The following is a 21150-nucleotide window of genomic DNA, read 5'->3' on the forward strand; positions in this document are numbered from 1 at the left end:
TAGCTGAGAACCTCAAGTGCTGGGAATGCAGTAGATACAAAACTCATGACAATATGCTGCTGTAGCTTAAATGAACCAGGAACTGATACCACTGAAATAAAAGTCTTCTGAACTGCGTGAGGATAAAGAATTGTTATAAACCACTTAGATTATTCAACTATTTTCAGTGCTCTGCATGTTTTGCTGGCTTTGTCTTAAAAGCCTGCTCTTGAAAGAAGAGAGCACCAAGTTGTTGGGCAGAAGACAGAGAGTAGTTTTAGCCCAGGAAAGGCTCTGCTGCCCCATAGAAAGAGCCACCACAGAAGAGAAAATGTTGTGTGGAGCTGCTACAAGCAGAAACTTTTTCAGATAACACTGCCAGCAAAGCCAAGAGATTGTGTGACTGAGTAAAACTCTGCCTGTTTTGACTAAATCCTTGTCCCCTTTTCCTGAGCAAAGGATGCAGCACTACACAGATGGGAGCAAGCTGCCAGGGTTGCTTAACCAGCATCTACCAGCAAAAATAAATGCCTTGGGATCACAGCAGGAAGAAGGGCTCTGTCAAGTACTTGACTAAACTACCCATAGACTGCAGTTTGGCTTGAAGCTGCCTCCCAGAAATAAAACTACTTCTTCCCCTCCCCTAGCATTTTAGTATTAGGGGAGTCAACTTTAGGGAGCAATTTAAGCCAACAACAGAGCCCCGCTGGATGTAATGGGGCCGTTTGATACTGACACATTATATAGCTTTCCAGAAAGTGATGATGAACCCTGACCTGCATTTCTCACATCATTTCCATTGGGAAGAAGTGGGTGGCAAAAAGGCAGAATTGTCTGACAAATTACAACACAGATGAAAAGTAAATTGTCCGTAGACTGAAGCTCATCTACACTTCAAACAAGCAACCACAGAAGGCATGCAAGTTACCACATCGCCCAAAGATGTTATAGAAAGCACACTGCTTGTGTAAGCTGCTTAAATACTTCCCTGGCTGTTGTGTAGGGAACAGACTTCTGCTAGGGTTTTCATGCAGATTTGTCATCTCATATCACAAGACTATCATCAGAGGACAGGCTGCACCAGCAGTGTCACATTTTCTTTTCGACTCAGCCAAGTTGGTCACTTTTCAGCCCCTTCCTTTCATCTCGTAACTTGTGGGCAGAGAACTCAGCACACATCAGCCTTGAGCTGCCAGCTTAAACCCTTAACCCAACTTATACCAGGATAAAAGAAGAAAGGCATACTAGTTTCAACTGATACTTCTTTACAGTCCTTCCTCAGTAGAAAACTCATGTTCCTTGCCTACTTCTTTAAATCCCGCTGGAGTTTAGAGATAAATGATTTATAATCATACTCCAAACAACACAATAATGTATTATATGATTTCTTTCCTCCCTTAAGTTTCAATTTTCTCCTTCTAGCAAAAGAAAGACTTTGTGAGACAAGAAAATAAAAGAACAAATATTGCAGAATTACAAAGCAAAAGGAAGACCAAGGGAAGCACAAAACTAACTGTTGAAATTACCTTACAAGTATTTGTCAGGACATTAAGGACATTTGCTTTTAAGTTACCAGTCCCTTTAACTTTTTATACTAGGAAAGAAGTTAACTGAAATAACTGGCAATTACATTCCTGTTACAAATATTGTGATTTTCATACAGACAAGCCACACAGAACAGCTTCCTCCCTTTAACTTCCTTCTTTTGTTACTAATGGCATAACTTTTGACATTAGGTAGGTATCACAAAGATCAGCCCTAGCCTATCAACAGGCATTAGTCACAAACCTGATAAAATTACACCAACTTTAGAAATGAAAACAAGCAATTCATAACATGAATTATTTCACTTACTTGTTGCCTCTTTTCAATCTTCAGTTTCATTCGGACCTGAATGCACTTTAACGTGTACCTATACAAATCCCATGAAGCAACCTGCATTTGGCGTTTGTGAAATGCACCCATCAAGTTCCCACAAAGGAAAATGACAGCATTGGCAAGTACCTGCACAAGAAGGAAAATATTTACCTACAGCAGAACAGCCACTGATCTTTCACCAATACACACTTACCAGTCCCTAAAAAAGAAAAAAAAAAAAAAAAAAAAAAAAAAAAAAGAGTAGTCACAGGCCTTAATTTTCCCCTAACTCTGTCACACACCAAATTATAGCATTTCAATTAGCCAGGATGTGCCTGGGAAATATAAGCTAACACAGTGACAGGCATTCCTGTATGAACGTACAGTAGTACAATGTAAAAGAATTCTGCCGTATCGCTTAACACTTTCATTTGCAGACACCAGTGTTTGATTTAGGGATAACCCAGCCAACAAACTGATGCATCAGCATACTGTGTGAAGTCTGACAACATCTGCAAAAGAGCTGGGGTGCTGCTTTGAACACACCCAATTAATAAGCTTTGGGAACCCTGAAAGGCACCTGTAGCACTCCCAGGGCCAGCAGCGGCCCTTTTGATCCACCCAGTAGGCAGTACCAGATGAAGTAAGATAGGACCCATCTGAAACAGCACAGATTGGGAAGAAAGATTGTGGCAAAGTTTGTTGTATTTTAAGTAACATGTTTAAATAAATAAATAAATCTGCTTCTTCCACTAAGGTCAGCAAACGCAAATGCATGATAAATGAAAATAATTATATTTTCATAAAAGCAAGCAAAACAGATGCTGGTCCAAGCTCCAAATCCTTGAATTGCGTGGACGTTTGGTACTTATCTAAACAGGATTGTTACGCCAGTATCAAGTGGTAATATGACTAGGATTTTTAATTTTTTAACCAAGTAGCTTCTCCTTACCTGAAACAGAAGGGATCTCTTGTCTGCCTGAGAATCCTTGGATAACACGCTTAGAATGATAATATGGGAGAGAGCAGAAAGAACACTAATTATAACTGCATCTCTCATCCCAAAAGGTAGCATGGTATAAACTGTGAAGATTATGAATAGGAAGAATGGCACCTTTGGAAAAACAAACAAACAAAAAGTGAGTCACACACACACTCTTACATGTTACTATGTTCACCAAAAATCACTACAGAAGAAGGAAAGTAGCAGCATTCTTGCCTATTTTCAAGCCAAACAATAAAATATTGACATTTCCAAAGCACAGTTAAAAACATGAGAGAAGTAACCCTAAAATCCTTGGAGGAATTAGCAGTTATAGATTCATAGAAAAAATGGTTTAGCTGACATATCACCTTTAATTTTTCCAGTTGTCCTTGCTCTTTACCTTTAATTTATCCATTACAGCTGAAGATGCACTTCAGACATTATGTACCAGGAAGAGCACAATGCACAGATAGCAAAACTGAATAGAAACAAATTTCTCACCTTCTCCAAGTTAGTATTGTAATTCTAAAAACACCAGATGACATTTATTTGCTCCATATTTGATAAATACTTCCCAGTGCTGACAGCAGCGAATAATCCCTATTGCTACTACCTACGTATTTAACTGCACAGATTTTACAAAATGCCCAATGGTTTGCTATGCTGCTACAGATCAGAAGGAACATCTACAGAACTTATATCCATATTTATAGATTTGTTATAGCGATTAGCTCTTCCATATGGAAACTAAACAAAGCTGATCAGAAGGAAATACTGCAGAGTTCCTGACTCGGGTCTGTCTCTTCACTGCTGCTCAAACTTGTGCTGTTCCAGACATCAGCTTCCTTCGAGGAAGTCTCCAGGCCCAGACAACACTTAAATGCTTTGCCAGCATTAAACAGATTGCTTGGCTGGGACAGAAAGTAGCAAACAAACAAACAAAAATTTTCATCCAACAAAAAAGTAACTTTTCACATTCATATTTACTATTTCAGCTGTATTAAAAATCTTTCTACTGTATTTACAACCCTATCAGACTGTTCTGAATGCTGTATAATTTATTTTTTTTTATAAGCATAGGCAAGCAAAGGTCATACCTGCATTTAAACAGTAGCCTCAATCTGTCAGAAATTCATAACTTGTGATAAAATTCTGGAGTTCACCTAGTCACTTCTGCTTTCTAATCTATGGTCTCCTTATGTTTTTGGTTTTAAATCAACTTTATTACCAAATTACAACAATATAAGGCATTGACTTGCTGCACAGAAAGCAACAAAACCAAATCTTGCTTCGTTACATGGCTGTACCTATAGTTAAGAATAGTAAGTTTTGTTTTTTTCCTAAGGAGTTATCTTCTTCCTTAAGTCAAAAAATACGGAATAGCAACTGTAAATACTGATGCTGGATCCAGGCCATAATACAAATCAGATTTTGGTTGTTTAACTCATAATTTATATCTTTCTTTATTTGAAATAAAGAGGGGAAGGGGAAGAGTCAGTAAAACAAGATAAAAACTCATTTTTATTTCATTAAAAACTCTTCTGTTTATATTATGAAAGTTTAGGAGGAGTTTCCTACAGATTATGATATTTTTGGCATCATGAAATTGTCTGTCTTCTGATCAGAGATACTAAGTAATGAACTTGAACCGCACCCAGCTATGCCAGGATGTGTCATTAATTCTTATTGTTCACTTCACCTCTCCCACTGATTTGAAAAACTGCTCCCTAGGGCACACCCAGTTCTAGAGTCCTTAATACATGTCTTGAACACCACTTTGACACTCATAAATTAACAAAGCAAGCATTATTAACAAAAAATTCTCTTAAAGATGAATTCATAATAGTTAGTATTTAACCTGCTTAAATAGAATTAAAATTACAACTTAAAGATGCAATTTCTGCATAAATTTATGCAGTTATCCAATTTTCTTAGCTGAACTGTATTTTCACTACCAGAAGAATACAAATAAAAACTGGCCACAATATAAACCAATAAAACCAATTTAGGAAAGTGAACCTAAATCTCAAGAAAAAAAAAAAAATATTATGCAGTTATAATGTTCAGAAAAAATAAAGCATGCAAGTAGATCTATATATAGTGATCAGATCTGTGGAAGTGCCTGAATTACGAGGAAATACATACCTGTTCCCATGCTGAAAAACCATTTTCTCTTTCAAGAAGAGGAATATATCCTATGGTTAGGAAGCAAATCCAAATCATAACTCCAAATAATGTTAGCCATCTCCGAAACAGGGATTCGATACATAAAAGTAAGTACATGACTGCAAATATGACCAGAACAGCACATACTGCAATAATGAAGGCAAGATGCATATTTGCTTCCTGCAAAAACAAGCCAAAGCGTTATGTTTGATCTAACTTTCTCCTTTAGTAAAGATGGAAAATGCATCTATACAGTCCCGGAAAGAGTTTAATTAGCTTTAAAATATGCTAAGCTGAGTTCCTAAATAGTCAAGCTGTGGCAGCATTAATACTTTCTGGTATTCACACATAAAGAGATAACAATAAATACTATTATGGGTACCCTGTCTATCCAGTTTCATCATTATCATTTCCCAAACTGGTCTTTCTGTTGTTATCTTGTAAGCTGTTACAACTATACTATATTGTACACAAATAAGCATATTTAAAGAGCTCAAGCTTTGCTAAAAGGGGTGCAACAACTATTTTCTCAGGTTTTACAGCAGCCGACTTGTAACACATGTAAACAGCACTGATATTTCTTTCCATTTTTAAGGAATAAAAGCTAAACAGGATACGAGTGCAACTGGCATGATTAAGTCACTTTCTCATGAAGCACTCTATTTGGAAAGCAGTGTAAGGCGGCAGTGGAGGACTGTAACAGCTCCCTCATTACCCTTTTACAACATTATCATTAAATCAACTCCCCTTTTTACCAGCTGTCAAGTGGGCTTACTTGAAGAACACTTTTTTTATTTTCTTTTTAAACGAAATCATATTATGCTACACAACAGCCAGTTTCATTAAGGTGCACCCTTCCTATGCCTATAGGATCCCTGCACTTTGCTAATGACTATTGATTCAACAGATCTCTATTGTGGGATTTTTTGATGTCTTTTTAGTAAGTAAGTAAATAAATATACAATCCTAAAACAAACAAACAAAAAACCACACATCAGGATTTCATAACTGATGTTAATTTACATTTTTTAGATGAATCTAAAAAAAAAAAGTTTAAAAACAAAACATGCAGGAGATATTTTAACTTAGGATTTTGTTGTGTCTTTGGCCCCACTATCACTTATTTACTATCATGGCCACTATTCAGAGTAGATTACGATTTGTTCATAACATATAGGAAGGGAAGAACATGCTTTCTCCTAACTGTGCATGTGTAACAAAACTACCTTGTCTCACCCTATCCCTTCAAAAGCATACACAGCAGTATTTACATAATTACTCCATTTCTTTCAACATCAAACTTTCATACCAAGTAGCTCACAAAATGACTTAACCAGGAATGTTGAGTGCTGTTTTATGCGTATGCTATTATACCGATTCCTCATCATCTTTGAAAACACTGAATGCCACCAATTAAATAGTATACTCACATTTTTGACAAAAAAGATGATAATTAGTGTAGTCCAGAAGACGATTGCAATGAAGAGCAGCAACAGCAGGAGTGGATGCTGCTGGCTTGTATAGCGGTACTTCTCATAGAGAGGGTCTGTTATCCTGCAGTCATCGTTTTCATTGAAGAAGTATTTACCCTTAGCTGGCATTTTATCCCAGGTTGGCTGCTATTTCTCTCAGTTCCCAGGGCACACAAAAGGACCCAGCTGAAGCCCCTACTTCAAAGAGAATGTCTGATTTTTCGCTGCTGTCTCTGCAATCTTTAGCCACGCTGAGCACCCTGGGTTCTCCGATTTTACTTCTCATGAGCACTAACTTCAGATTCCCGATGCAACCAAAAGCAAGTTAGCAGAGTTAGCATCCCCCAAACCAGGGGCTATTCACCAGTTTCAGGTGGGAACCTCTAGATCAACTTGTACGTGTGCGGCTAGGATTTTTTTATTTTCTTTAAATCATTTTGAAAGTCTCTACCTTCTTTCCATAAGCTTGAATTTCACTTCCTGAGATGAACTCTGTAGAAAAACAGTATTCTTAAGTTAGGTGTCTTCAGACAGATGTTCACAACGTTCCCCCCACCCAAAAAAGCACACTTAAGCTCACTGTCTGAGTGAGCAGTGGCTGAAAGCTGCTTCTGGCTCGCAGAGTGGAAGCCCGACAGCCCCTTGTGCAGGCGATGCTGTCTAACAGCCACAGAGGCAGGGCTCCAGCAACGCTTGGCAGAGGCTGCTCAGCATGCGCCATCACACCTTACTCCACCAACTGAAACTTCACTTGAAAAGTGTACTAAATTTGGTTTGCATCCTTTTGAGCAAATGGGGCATTTTCTGTGGGCGCAGCATGCAACAAAAGCTAAAGACAATTCATGCTATCAAGACTGGAAGAACTAGTAAGCGTGCTGGTTTGAGGGCAGAAAGCTTGCTAACCAGCTGATGTGGAAACTTTTTGAACAGCGAGCATACAGCTCCCTTCTGAAACCAAAATGTGCATTAGATTTTTGTTTGTTTGTTTTGTGGGTTTTGTTGTTACGAAACAACACTTTTGAAGTGATGCGTATATATAAATCTTTAATCATAATACATGTTTCTTGCTTTAGTTCTTTTTCAAAACGTGTATTTTAAAATTGTTTTTTTTTTTACTCCTTTCACAATTTGTTTAATTAAAAAGGAAACCAAAAATTAGAATACAACAGAAGCCAAAATTCACTCAACTATATATTTAAAAAAAAAAAAAAGAAAAAAAGAAAAAAAAAAGAATCTAGCTTTATATATTTCATTCAACTCCAATTAATAGCATTTCCAGGACAAAGGGTGCATTCTGTTAACAATGAACATTAAGAGATTAACTGTATTGTTAATTACTAGTGACCAACGTTTTTCAAATAGATTTGTGAATATAGCTCACCCAGGGCCATGAGACGTAAAACAAAAAAGCAGGGGGATGGGATGGAGGGGAGCATGAAAAACAGGCTTTCAGAAGAAGTTTTATTAGAACTTGATAACAGGACGACAGCTTCTTTGCCACTTGACTGCCGTCACTATGGTGCCCAAGACTATTCCTCTGGCGAGAAAGAACCAGCTAAAAGAAAAGCCAAACTCTAGCCAGTTACTCTAAGACAAAACTTTCAACGACACATGTTCCCACTGCATTCACATTACAACCAGAAGCAGTGTTAAGGAAAAGCAGTTTCAGAAAGCATACTGAACGATTTGGTTTATGCAAATATAGCCAAAGATTAATATACTACCCACTTATTAGTGACCAAGCAGGCAAAAACAGATGCACCATACTGAGACTGGGCCAAAACAAAAAGTGAGCTTCTGCAGCAAGATCAATAACTAACTTCTTGCTCACAGTATAGAACGAACTTGGATTAATCACAAAAAAATAAAAATAAAAAACCAAACAACATATTGCATCAATTTTATTCAGTATCACCCATGCAGATGCATATTGAAATCTGAAATAAAAGACGAGTTTCAATAGATCTTCCCCTTGTACAGTTAACTGCACACCTGTGCCATTATTAGGCACACCTGTACTTGCTGTTACTGAGCTTCCTTTCCTAATAAAGAGGTCTCCGATATTTTACCAGAAAAAAATCACCTGGCACTTATGCTATTTGCATACGCATCATTGTGCTCTTGCAAAGGTGTGTGGATGCATCGTCGAAATCAGTGACAGTCACACAATCCCAGAACGGTTTGGGTTGGAAGGGGCCTTGCGGATCACCCAGTTCCCACCCCCTGCCGTGGGCAGGGACCCCTCTCTGTGTGTATTCTCAGAAAACAAAGAAAAAATTAGTTACTATACTCACAGAAATACAATTTTATGGTAATTTTTATGATAATAGATATTTTGAAAGGCTCTTTGAAAAAAAAAAAAAAAAAAAAAAAGGCGCCTTTTTCCAGTTTGCAAAACCAAATCCATTTTCTAAAAATAACCACTAATTGTTAAGCAGTGATACATCCACTGTTATGAGACACATAATCCTGTCTTGGGCTACTTAATCTGCAATCCAAGAAAAACGACTTTACAGCTTTTCTTTGCCATTTATTCTTCTGCCTCTGCCAAGGAAAATACACCACCAGGCACAATCTATTCTTCAGAACTACTCTGGTTCAGTTATCTAACATTCAAAAGATGAAAAAGATGTCAAATATCAGCTTTAATACTATTCAGGGATGGCTTCAAGAGTTTTACAGGACACAAAAATCAGAGAGATGTCTCTTCAATGACTTAATCCATCTCAATAAAGTAAGAGAGTGCTAGCTTATTGATTCACGTATTCCTTCCCTGGTTGTTATACTGACATACACAGCAAGTAATTACTAACGAGCCCTGGGTCACAGCATTTTCTTCTCAAAAACTCCGTTAAGTAAAGAAATCCTCAAATGGTTTATTGGTTTAACAGGAATCTGTAATACACCACACGAATACTATTTTGAGATGAATAATTCAGTTCTGGGCTAGTTTTGGTCTGCATCCTGCATCCACTGCCACTACCAGAACCCTTTTTAAAAAGAGCCACCCAGCAACTTGTGCTTCTTCAGGACAAGCAAAATACTTTAAAATTTCAAATTACTTAACCAGACTTGAACACAAAAATGGTATTAGTGATATCAATTCCTCCCATTAGCTTAAAACCTCCTGAAAAAAAGATCCATTCTTCAAGAAACTAACAGACTTAGCTGAAAGTTTCCACTCTTTTTGTCCTTCTTCCCCCTCTGAATATTTTTTTTTCCAACAGCCACTTTAAAGCAGAGGAGAAATGCTTGTGAGAGGGAGAAATGTTCTGTCTCAGAGATGACATGACACACTAGTAAAATCATCAGTCGAAGGCACTCCTGTTTATGTATTTAAGGATCACATGAGCACTGTTCACCACTGCACCACTTTTACTTTTTTTGGTCATTGCTTCTTGGAGATTTGGCATTCTGACACCACAAGAGAGACATAACCCTCAACTGGCAATAGACCACAAAGTCCAAACAGCACTCCCAGGAGCACCAGCAGCAAACAAAAAGGAGCTCTGACCATCCCTTTACAAGGAGAAGAGCTTTCTTTGGAAGTCTTCGCCGTGTTCTGAAGAATTAGAAAGGAGAAGGAACAATTTGTTCAGTGTATAGATGGAAGAAATAACCCAAATAGTATGGATTGGAAACTGCACTGAGAACTGACAAGAATGTCTACCAAACAAATGAATAAAACTCAATCAGGTCTAGATGAGTTCCAGCCATGTGCATGCCAGTTAACTTGAAAAATATTTGGTCAGACAAAGAAGCTGGCCCAATGAATATACAAGGACACTGGACTCGTGATAGGCAAAAAAAAGAAAGAAAAGAAAGAAAAAGCAAAACAGACAGTAAGATTCCTTTCAGAATGTGGATCAGACAGCTGCAGCCTAGTAAATCTATTCTGTTCCAATGCACTGGGAACAAGGTTGCACTCAGATTCAGCAACAGAAACTTACCATGGTAAGTACTGGGCAAGACCTTGTGCACACACACAGAGTCACCTCTTGCTCACCAGAAAAGAGGCATTTCTGTTTTCCACAGGACTGGGTATTTCTGACAGCAGCTCTGTGGTTGCTTCCCGTTGGTATTGGCTGTCAAATACCACTGCACTCTCATCTCCCGGACAAAGCCATAGGATTTTGTTATAGCAGACCGAAAGCTTCTAGGCTTGGAATGATGCTAATGATGCTCTTTTGTTCTCTTGGACTAGTTAAAACTGTCCACAGCGCTCTGTGTCAATATTCAACATTTGCTTAGGAATTGGCCAGGACTCAAGAGCTGCAGAAGAGACATGGCCATACTGCAGAGCCTAGAGACACCAAGTGTTTAAAAATACATATAGAAAAAAAAAAAAAAAATGATATCCTAGAGTACACTAACAAGCCATATTACAAAAAATCAGCAAAGACATTCTTTTGCAGTTGGCTCAAGATAAGTAATTACAAAAAAAGTTTCCCTGGTGAAGAGACTTGCTATCTGGGAACTTGCATCACTCAGACAAGAGGCACATCACCTGATGGGGTGATAACATCCCTGTGCCTCCACAGCTGCCAGGACTTCCCTCATTTTCCATCTCCAGCCTTGTCCTAAACAGATGCAGAGGGTGCTGAAGGACAGGGTAACTTCCGAACTGTCCCAAAGGACCGGTGCCAGGGCAGGGCAAGCAGGGAGACACAGGAGAACATCCGAGGCCCTGAGAGCACGGCAGAAAGCTCCCGTCAGAGCAGCACAGAGCACGTTCTTCCTTCCTGACAGCGCAAGGTGGAGTGACAGAACGACATGCTATCTGACACAAAAACCAGGCTGATAACAACAAAACAGCTCTCCGTAGGGCCTTCCTTTATTCTATTTATGAAGCACAAACTGTTCTCAGGTTTCAGACTGTGGAGTGGACCTGGCAAATCCGTATCGTCCTGCTCAGGACTGACGTAGGTGGCCAGGAATCACATCCTTTCTCCCCTTTCCTTACAAATACTGTCCCTACCAGACGCTGACCAAGTTGATGCCATTCCAAGTAGGATCCAAGTGCGCTGCAGTTCTGCTTTCCATTTTGAAATTATCGATGTATTCACAGACAGGTTCTCAGGATCTGCCTGGATAATAAGTACTTATTTTTCCACTTAGCTGCTCATTTGCTAGGGACTCAAGTCTTACTCACCTCAAGCTGTTTACTGAAAAGCAGTCCCATCCATGAAATACTAAAACCAAACCGTAACAGCAAGAATCAAGTAAAATGCCATATATTGCCTTACTTTTCTCAATAGCCAAAGCACAAAAGTGAGCAGAAGCAGTTTTTCTGTTTTAAACTACTACAGCGTGAAAGAAAAAGGTGCACTTTTGATTTCCATTCCATCTTTTGTTTCACACAAATGACAACACTGTTTCTGAAATTACATTAGCAATTTCCATGACAAGAATGATTGCTGACCATAATTACCCATTAGCAGATATTAAAAGGGAATCAGGAATCTGTAATCATCAAATAGAATAATTGCAGGAGGATTAGTAGATGAATTATGAATTTCAGGCAAAAATAATCTACGGTCTAGTGGACCCCACAACTAATTCAGTCTAGGAAATGAATGTTAGCAATCCTTTTGGATTTTGCATACTTCGTAGCAGCCACCACAGGAAATACCACTCATGTTAAAGACAACACTTCTTCCTTTTAGGAATTTGCTTCCAAATGCTAGCCTGCAGTCATCTTAGCTCCTATAAAAATATTAAAAGAAGAACAGACACATTTGTAATGCCTTATCTGCTATCAGCAGTAAATCTAACTTGTGCAGTAAGTTTCTTTACAAAGATAAACCATTTTTGTACCCTGAAGTTCTTTGTGTGTCATTCCACCTTCCTTATTTATGCTTAATTTGTGAAGAGCTCCTTCTGGAAAACAGAAAAAATCTGATCTCCATTTACCTTGTTTTCCTATTTAAAGTGAGCATTCCCGCTTCATCACATGATCACTCAAAGCTCTATTCACATACAAAAGCCAAAACAATACAAAAAAGTAGTCTGACAACTGGAAAAAAAAATCAGGAGACAGAGGAAATCCTGACGTGTCAGAACAAGCGTTATCAATGAAATAAAACAAAGGTTATCACTACGCACTCAAAGCCGTAACGATGATAGTGCTAAATACTCTGCAAAGAAAAACCAAAATGTTTTTTATTCACACTCCTATTTGAATAGATTGCTTCTTCTCATGACAAGTGTACAAGTGCCTTTAAAACCAGAACAACAACTTGTGTAGAAGTAATTTGAATATAGCTTTCCAGTCACTGATAGAAACAGAAGATGAGAAATAGCAGAGGCCATGGTTTCACACACATTGGAGCCGAGCAGGCAGCTCTGAGCACAAGAAGGTGTCTCCAACCGGGACCCCTCTCCAGGCCAGCCTGCCCAGGCACCCAGCTCTGGCACCCACCAGCCTCTCTTCTGAGCCTACCCACCAAAGAAACAACAGAAAGCTTGTTTTGCCCTGTCACTTCTCTGTCTGGGTGCTGGAGCATGTCAGCGAGCGGAGGCATCCAATGAGCTCCAGAGCTGGCCCAGCATTTGGAAAGGAAAGGGCAAACCACAAGGAGGGTAGCAAGGGCAGCAGTGAGTTGCTAATTGACTCATCAATTCTCACGGGTCCACAGCCCAAAAAGAAGTTTACTGATAACATCGCATCTGGTGCTGCGGTGCTCACTGACGAATACCGCTATGGTGGCAGGACAGGCTTCAAGGAGAGCCATTAGCCTGTCACAAAGAAATCTCTGCGCTACTGATGCACGCAGGACGCAGCAATGATTACAGAAGATGGCTCAGGAAACTAAAGACTCATAATTTACGACTAGCTCATAAACTAAGCTAAGTAAGAAAGGAAAAAGAATCCATATAACCACAGCAGTGTGACTGAATTATATGGGAGAGTTTACTACAGTTCCAAGGTAGTTTATTGTGCAAACATAGGGCAGCTCAAACAACAAGCTCTCCAGCCTTATAATTAACTTCAGTTTCTATCTCAGCAGGAAAAAAAAAAAAAAAAAAAAAAAAAAGTCCTTTCATAATGCTGATTTTCATAAGCAACAAACTCCAGGGTGTAAAAAAGTATTATCACACCAGAAGAGAATTCAGCTGTGCTTTGCATCTTTCGGAGTCCAAGGTGTGTGATTATTTCATGAGTCCCAGACACTCCGATGTACCTCACAGATAGATTTTCTGACTAACTGATTTAAAATTGAATTTATGACTACAAAAGTCAATATCCCACTTACAGTTTTCCATGACCTGTTTTAAAAGTCACATCTTTGAACACTGTGTCCTCAGAAGTCAAGATAAGTTTTCATTGTATAATTTCAATTATATCAAAAGCAGAATGCTTGTTCAGTTATGTATAGTAATAAAGAGCAACATAAACTACATTAAAAAAAAAATCCAAAATACAGAATATTTAGCTAGAAGACTATAGGTAAAAATACTGTTTCCAACAGAGAGGGGAGGGGGGAAGACTCAATATTTTCTACAGAAAATACCCCTGAGTTTTACAGAAACTGAACTCCCTGATATTTTCAAAACATTTTTCTTTTTATAGGAAAAATACATTGCACTAGGTAATACTCAGTCTATACTGAAATTAGTACAAAGAAAAAGGATCATTTGAAGAAAGGTGTGTTCAAACTGACAAGTTCTTTTTCCCGATGTTATTGTTTAGGATGCTAAGGCTGACAAGCTCCCTTAGCTTAACAGAATTACGTAATTACATCTCGACTTACATCTCTCTCATTTGTATAGCAATATTTTAAATATGCCTCCACTTTTCTCTCTCACTAAAGCAACCAAGAAACAGTCTGCTGATGTGCCAGCGTCAGAGCACATGGACGTAACTTGCCTCTTCTTACAGCCAGGGGAGACGCTCAATAAATAAATAAATCACAGCGAGTGCAATGGGCATCACACATTACTTTTACCTTCCCCCCGTCTCATTTAGTTATTTAGGGGGAGTGTTGCAGTTCCAGAGAAATGCATGTTTCCCACCTCTAGGGTAAACAGTGTATTTGCACAGAACAGGTGCAATCACAACATGGCAAGGGATAAGGGGCATGCTATGGGCGGGAGGAAGATAAAACCTGTCCTAAGTCAGATAAGAAATCACTTGCTATTTAGATTTAGGTTCAGTCCAACTAAAGACAGTGAAACAGAGAAGCAGGCTCAAAGATAAACACACCTCTCTCTTCTCTCTACAATACTTGTGTGCTACTGACCTGAGGAGAAACCCATACAGACAGCTGAGGCTCAGCTGATGCACTGAACCCAATAGCTTTGGGGTGTTAGTCTTTTTTTTTGTCCCAGTCTGGGTTTTTGGAAGAACTAACATAAATGTTCACGTTGAAAATATGTCACTGAGTAGTAGGCAACTGACCCTGTAAGGTTGCTCAAAGCATAGATCAGCACTGCCTTCATGCTGTACTCTGTTATCAATAGCTGTTATAGAACCACTCATTTTTAAATGCTTTTACCTGGCATCATAACCAAAATACAGAGTAAGCCATAATACAAGAACAACATTGCTTGTGTCTAAGCCAAAGGTAAAAACCATTTTTTTCTGTATGAATTTCTGCTTATTCATCTGTACCTGCTTCAGGAAGAACACTAACTTGAAGAATATCAGGTCTGCAGACAATTTCACTTTGGAAACAAACCTCATCCCAAAGCTGATGGCAGACGGACAATGGAACCCACATGACTGTACATCAGCACCAGGAACAACGTACTGCAGCACACAGTACTGGGTGCTATTGCAGTACAAATATTTTTGAAGTATAAAATGCCCTTAAAGTTTCATAAAGAAAGCCTTCCTACCATTTCTGAAACAGGGGGAAAGGGACATATTAAATCCAGTTCCCCTTTATTTAATGACCAGTGCTTCAACAGTAAATTCTGTACAGTACATGTTTTATAACATCTTATTTCTATGTACTATTTGCTATATAAGGGAATTTTAACATTCCCCAGACACCTTCAAATATCAGCCATGCAGTATTTGTTACACCACCACACGCGTGCTTGACAGCCAAAACCAAAACTAAAACTAACGCTTGCAACAAGGAAGTTCCCTCCCTTGGAGGTTAAGCACTCAAGTACCACTGAGGAGACTTGCCTGCACTTCTGACAGGAAGTTTTGCTTCTGCTGTTATACCCTGCCTCAGCTCACAACAGACACTAAAAAAGAACAGATTGTTTAAGAAAGGTTTCAAAAACACAACATGGGGTTTAGGAAAGGTCATTCATGAGCTCACACCACCAATGGGATGAAAGCTCTGAAGTCTTATATTTTCAGTCATACCTGATAGCAACAGAAGCTTCCAAGTTGTCAGGGGTTCCATACATATTTATCACCGATCCACACTACATGCTATGTGAACCAAGTGTTCACAAGTGCCTGGGTATGGTCTCTTGGATAACTGAAAGAAGAAAGGTGTACAGAAACAGTACGAAGCTCTCTGTGTTGTACTGCTTCATAGGCAACCACATAACCCATGGGAATTTTTTACACTAAGTTTTGATTGTCTAGCATGATAATGCAACTGCTGAACTCAAATCTGTAATCACTATCATTCTCATTTCATCTTATCCTGTATCTTTTTTTTTCAAAGCTTTGCCTGGCAGCCAACCCAACTGTTCTCTACACTAACAAGCTACTGGAAACCTGCATCATGTGAAGCATTGAGTCACTATGGGAAATATTGGTGTCTCAGGAGGCAACAGCTGAAGTGAAGCAGGCACTTAAATTAAATTATCTTTGAGCAGCTTTACCCTTTGGATTCACTGATACTAAATTCAGTTAACTAGTATCATAAAACAGGAATAATTAATACCAAAACCATGAAATAATTCGATAGTCATGGCAAAACCTGAGGATATGGTAAATGTTACTTTTCTAAAAAACTCTGAAGTTACTTCCCTGGAGCAACATAGAGTCCAGAGAAGATCTTTCCAAAATAGCAAATTATGTAGCCACTATCACATGAAAGTTTATCATGCTGATCAATATCTAACGAATCCCCAAAACAGTGTGAAGCCACTGAGAAGGTACTTTTTACCTAGACTGTAAGGCTGAGCTGTGCATGACACGTTACTCTGGGGTTTTATGGTCCTAAATTTTACTTAGAATCCCAATTAAAAAAAAATAAAAATCTTGTTGTTTGCTTACCATTGCAGGCCACAGAATTCATCAGCAAAAGTAGCATTTCTTCACTCCACTGTGGTCTGCTTGATCATTTTGAAATTTGTGCAGCAGAGTCAGTACAACCCAGTCAGGTACAATTCTTTACACCAAATCTTTGAGATATTCACACCAACCTGCAACAAGATGAGGACTCTCTACTCCATGGACCACCGTAGGCATTAACGATGTTTCTACTTCTCTTTGTAACTCAAGGAAGAAAAGAGACTACTCTCAACCTCTGTCTTTTGCCAGGAAAATCAACAGAAGAAAAACTTAGTTTACTATACTCTGACAATGACAATGCACTGCTGTAGTGGGTTTACGTGGCAAGGTTTTGGTAGCAGGGGGCCATAGGGGTGGCTTCTGTGAGAAGAATCTAGAAGCTGCCCCATGTTAGGTAAGGGCCCCGCTGCTGACTAGAGCTGAGCCAGTAAGTGATGTTGTCTGCACCTCTGTGAGAGCAGAGTTAAGACAGGGAAAAATGAACTCTGCACCACACAACGGCTGGGAGAGTGAGAGGAGTGAGGAACAGCCTTGCAGGCGCCAAGGTCAGCGAAGAAGGAGGGGGAGAGGTGCCCCAGGCGCCGGAGCAGAAGTCCCCTGCGGCCTGTGGTGAGGACCATGGTGAAGCAGGCTGTCCCCCTGCAGCCCATGGAGTACCACGGTGGAGCAGGGTTCCACGCTGCAGCCCGTGGAGGAGACCACGGTGGAGCAGGTGGCCCTGCACCGACGGAGACTGGGGCATGTGGAAGAGCCCTGCTGGAGCAGATTCCGGGCCGGACCTGCAGCCTGTGGAGAGGAGCCCACGCAGGAGCAGGTGACCTGGCAGGAGCTGCTGCCCGTGGGGGACCCAGGTTGGAGCAGTTTGCTCCTGAGGGATGGACCCCGTGGTACGGACCCAGATCTGAAGCAGTTCTTGAAGAGCTGCTGCCTGTGGGCAGCCCACGCCGGATCAGTTCAGCAAGGACTGCATCCCGTGGGTGGGACCCCATGGCACAGGGGATGAGAGGGACCGAGAAGGAGCGGCGGAGAAGAAGCACCACAGACTGACCATAACCCCCATCCCCCCATTCTCCTGCGCCGCTCAGGGGGAGAAGGTGGAAGAGGGTGGATGGGGGGGAAAGGTGCATTTGGTTTATTTCCTTTGTTTCTTGTTTCTCTAGCTTGTTAATAATAAGTAATAAATCTTACTATCTCCCTATGCTGAGTCTGTTTTGCCCATCATGATAATTACTGTGTGATCTCCCTGTCCTTATCTCAACCCTTGAGCCCCTTTCATCATATTTTCTCCCCATTCCTCTTTGAGGAGGGCAAGTGAGAGAGTGGTTGTGGTAGAGATCAGCTGCCCACCCAAGTAAAACCACCACAACTGCTTTCTTAAAACAAAATATACATTTATACATATTTGTATACTTATCTAAAATATCTTTGTCACCAAGAACACACACACAAGTGTGCACTCTGTCTATACGCAATCCCACTCAGCAACAAAGCTACGAAAGCACTTCTGTCCCAAGGGGTTAAATGCCCGGTTCATCCTTAAGCACTGGGACAAGCTGTGACCTTGTTACTTTGGGGGCAGAAGTTGCTTGGCTCCACTTAGCCAAGTTCATGAGCATCAGTATTTATAGAAGTCAGGTGGAGATTGGAGACAATTCTTAAGAAAAAGGTCAAGATCCTGACAAAGTCTTCCTGCAGCCTTAGAGATAAAAGGGAAAGGAAGAAAACAAGACCACATCTCGCAGAGCTTATCTGAAAAGGCAGATATAAATCTGCTGCATGTATGTGTGCGTGTGTAAATGGAGATAAAAATGGGACTATAACTTCTGTACATCTTATTAGAGGTACATGTTTGATCTGGAATGCCCAAACAGGTTTCCTCTTTACTTTCATCTTATTACTTCTCCAGCAAGGATGGCTCCCTGGTATTCAGCAGACAGATGCCTCGAGCTGCTTTGAAATGTGTCAGTGCGGTCCAGAGAGCAATACCAGCAGCTGGTCACTGGTACTCAGGCAGGAAAGTGAGGAGGATGTCCAAACAGCCAGGGTGTCCCAGAAATTCATAATGCTTTTTAGAAACATGTGCTATGATTTATTCATTTATTTTTCAATTACTCAGAAAGAACACTTCAGAGATTTTACACAAGTTACTAGAGCATTATGGTTTTCAGTGTTTGTGAAAGGGCTTACCTGCTGTTATTTGTGCTTGTATCGTGTTAGCTCTTAGAAGGTTACAATAAGGATTATGCTCGATACCCAAAACTTCACCAAATTTCTTTTTTTTTATTTTTTTTATTTTTTTTTTTTAAATACCTGTCTGAAAATACAACGTTCACCAGAGCCTCTGATAAGCAGTTACATGTAAGATGAACTTTATGGGCAGAGGGATCAAGCTGCTCAGCCAGAAGGGGTGTCAGGCCCAGGCCCTAAGGACAGTATGCTTCACATCATGCACAAGCACTGAAAACAAAGGCAGAAATGAGAGAAGTACTTTGCTTCAGCACCTACAGAGAGGAAAAAAGATGGTTCTCTCTGTATGCGTAACCAAAGCTCGTCAGAGGCACAGAGAGCAGCCTCCTGATAAGCAGCACGTTTCAGGAAGCGACACGCAGTACTTCGAGCCATTTTTTGATCTACAAGACAGAGAAAGCTGCCTGCATTCAGCGCTAACCACAGGCCCTATTACCCTAGCAACTGTTTGCAGGCCCTGCTCATTCTGCCTGTGGAACAGTTACCAGCTACACTGCGGGCACTGCGCCTTGCTGCTCTGTCTGCAGGTGCTTTTCACACTTACCGATTTGTTATTTATGTGGCATTGAGCTGGTGGATCAATGCACCTGCAGCACAAATCTGTTTTATCTTTTTTTGTGTGTGCACTTTTTGCTGTTTTTTGTTTGTTTTTAATATGTGTTCAATCTTTATCAAGCTAAAGCTATTAAAAGTTGTAAAAACCTACAGCCAAGCTGCAACACTAAAAAAAAAAAAAAGAAAAAAAAAAAGTCTTCTGTTCAGTCCTTAGTAACACACTGGCTATTACTTCCCACGCCCGCCCCCCCCCCCCCCCCCGAATTTATCCTTTGCTTTAGGTTTGGAGCCTTACAATATCAAGAAGAAAAAGACATGAGATTAGCTCTCAGTTAATTTTACTGAGAGTTCCTTAGCTTCAAGAAATAACAAATTTGACCTAACAGAAACTCCAAACAGAGGGATGGATCATTTTTGTATTACGAAGTCCCAGACTTAGCATACTTCACCCAAATGTAATACCTGTTTAGAGCACAGACTTCCAAAACTGTTTGATTCTTCCCTGTTTTATTCAGGGCATCTGTTCACCAACATATCAACTAAACTGAGGAAATTCAAGTTTCACTATTTTCCAAAATACTTCAGAAATGCTTAAAATACATTTCATATTATCATCTTTTTAAAATTTAAAAACAACAACAAAAAGACATATAAAGCACACCAAAATTACTACAAAGACTAAGACGTTTCCTTCTACATTACTGCCTGGCTAACATTTACAGATTTCCTTAAAATCACTTCCATGTTATCCTAAATTTCCAAAGAAACATAAATTGAACTTATGCTTAGCTTAAGGTTTACTTTATTCAGCAACTTGTAAGATAGTTTACTGGAGAAACAATATAAACGCTTAGAAACAAAAGTCAGATTGAAACTGTATCAGATAAAGCTGGGACTGCTTCCTCTCCTATACTATCTGCAGAATTACTTTGAAAACCACAAGAAATGTCAAAATAGTATCAATTTCTCCCATAAAAGGAATTTTAAAATTACTAAATGACAGCACAACAGAGCAGCCTGACTGTACTTGTTACAACCAGCTGAGCATTCTTCACTTCTCTTCTTCATTTTACCTTTTTTACATCCAAACCCCTTGGCTACCAACGTCTTGCAACTGATCCCCCTGGGGAAACACCTAGAAAACAGGACTTCTACACAAAGTCTGGTTTCTGGTCTCTTGGAAGTAATATTTAATTAACACAGGAAATATTTCCTGAACGCACAAAGTTTGAAGTAAGAAGACCCACACAGAGCCTGTCTCAGAAGCACAGCTAGGAAGGTCTCCAGGATTTGCTGGTACAATCTTTCTTGCTGCAACAAGTCTGAAGGCTATACAGTGCTGCTGGAGTGGTTTTATGTTTCAGTGACTAGCGTTTTTCCATCTGATGCAAGCACATAGTTAAGAATTTAGCAAACAGTAGCTCATATTTAAACTATTTCAAATTTAAAATTGCAATTATTTTCACGAGCAAACGCAGAAGCAGAAACACCATTACTACAGGCCGCATCAAATACGCAGTTTCCACTCCCGCAGCTGCAGCTCTCCAGCACCACTTGAAGCTCTTTGCCAAAACCCAGTGGGGTCCCATTACAGCTCTCTCTCTCAGCAAGGTTGTACTACCGTTTGTTTTACACTAGTGCCTTGGCAGGGCTGGTATTAGCAGGAACTCGCTGGCTGA

General features: G+C 39.8%; 1 protein-coding gene across 1 annotated transcript in view; it reads right to left on the minus strand.

Annotated features, from left to right (window-relative positions):
* Window positions 1–21150, minus strand: part of ADCY7 (adenylate cyclase 7) — a 57248-nt gene that overhangs the window by 23308 nt on the left and 12790 nt on the right. Inside the window, exons 2-6 of the mRNA XM_035336373.1 lie at window positions 16652–16800; window positions 6418–6951; window positions 4967–5167; window positions 2789–2950; window positions 1834–1983 (exon numbers count right to left, since the gene is read on the minus strand). Coding sequence (XP_035192264.1) covers window positions 1834–1983; window positions 2789–2950; window positions 4967–5167; window positions 6418–6588 — 684 coding nt within the window. The 5' untranslated portion in view covers window positions 6589–6951; window positions 16652–16800. The remainder of the gene's footprint in view (window positions 1–1833; window positions 1984–2788; window positions 2951–4966; window positions 5168–6417; window positions 6952–16651; window positions 16801–21150) is intronic.

Source organism: Oxyura jamaicensis, chromosome 11, assembly GCF_011077185.1.
Source record: "Oxyura jamaicensis isolate SHBP4307 breed ruddy duck chromosome 11, BPBGC_Ojam_1.0, whole genome shotgun sequence".
Taxonomy (NCBI): domain Eukaryota; kingdom Metazoa; phylum Chordata; class Aves; order Anseriformes; family Anatidae; genus Oxyura; species Oxyura jamaicensis.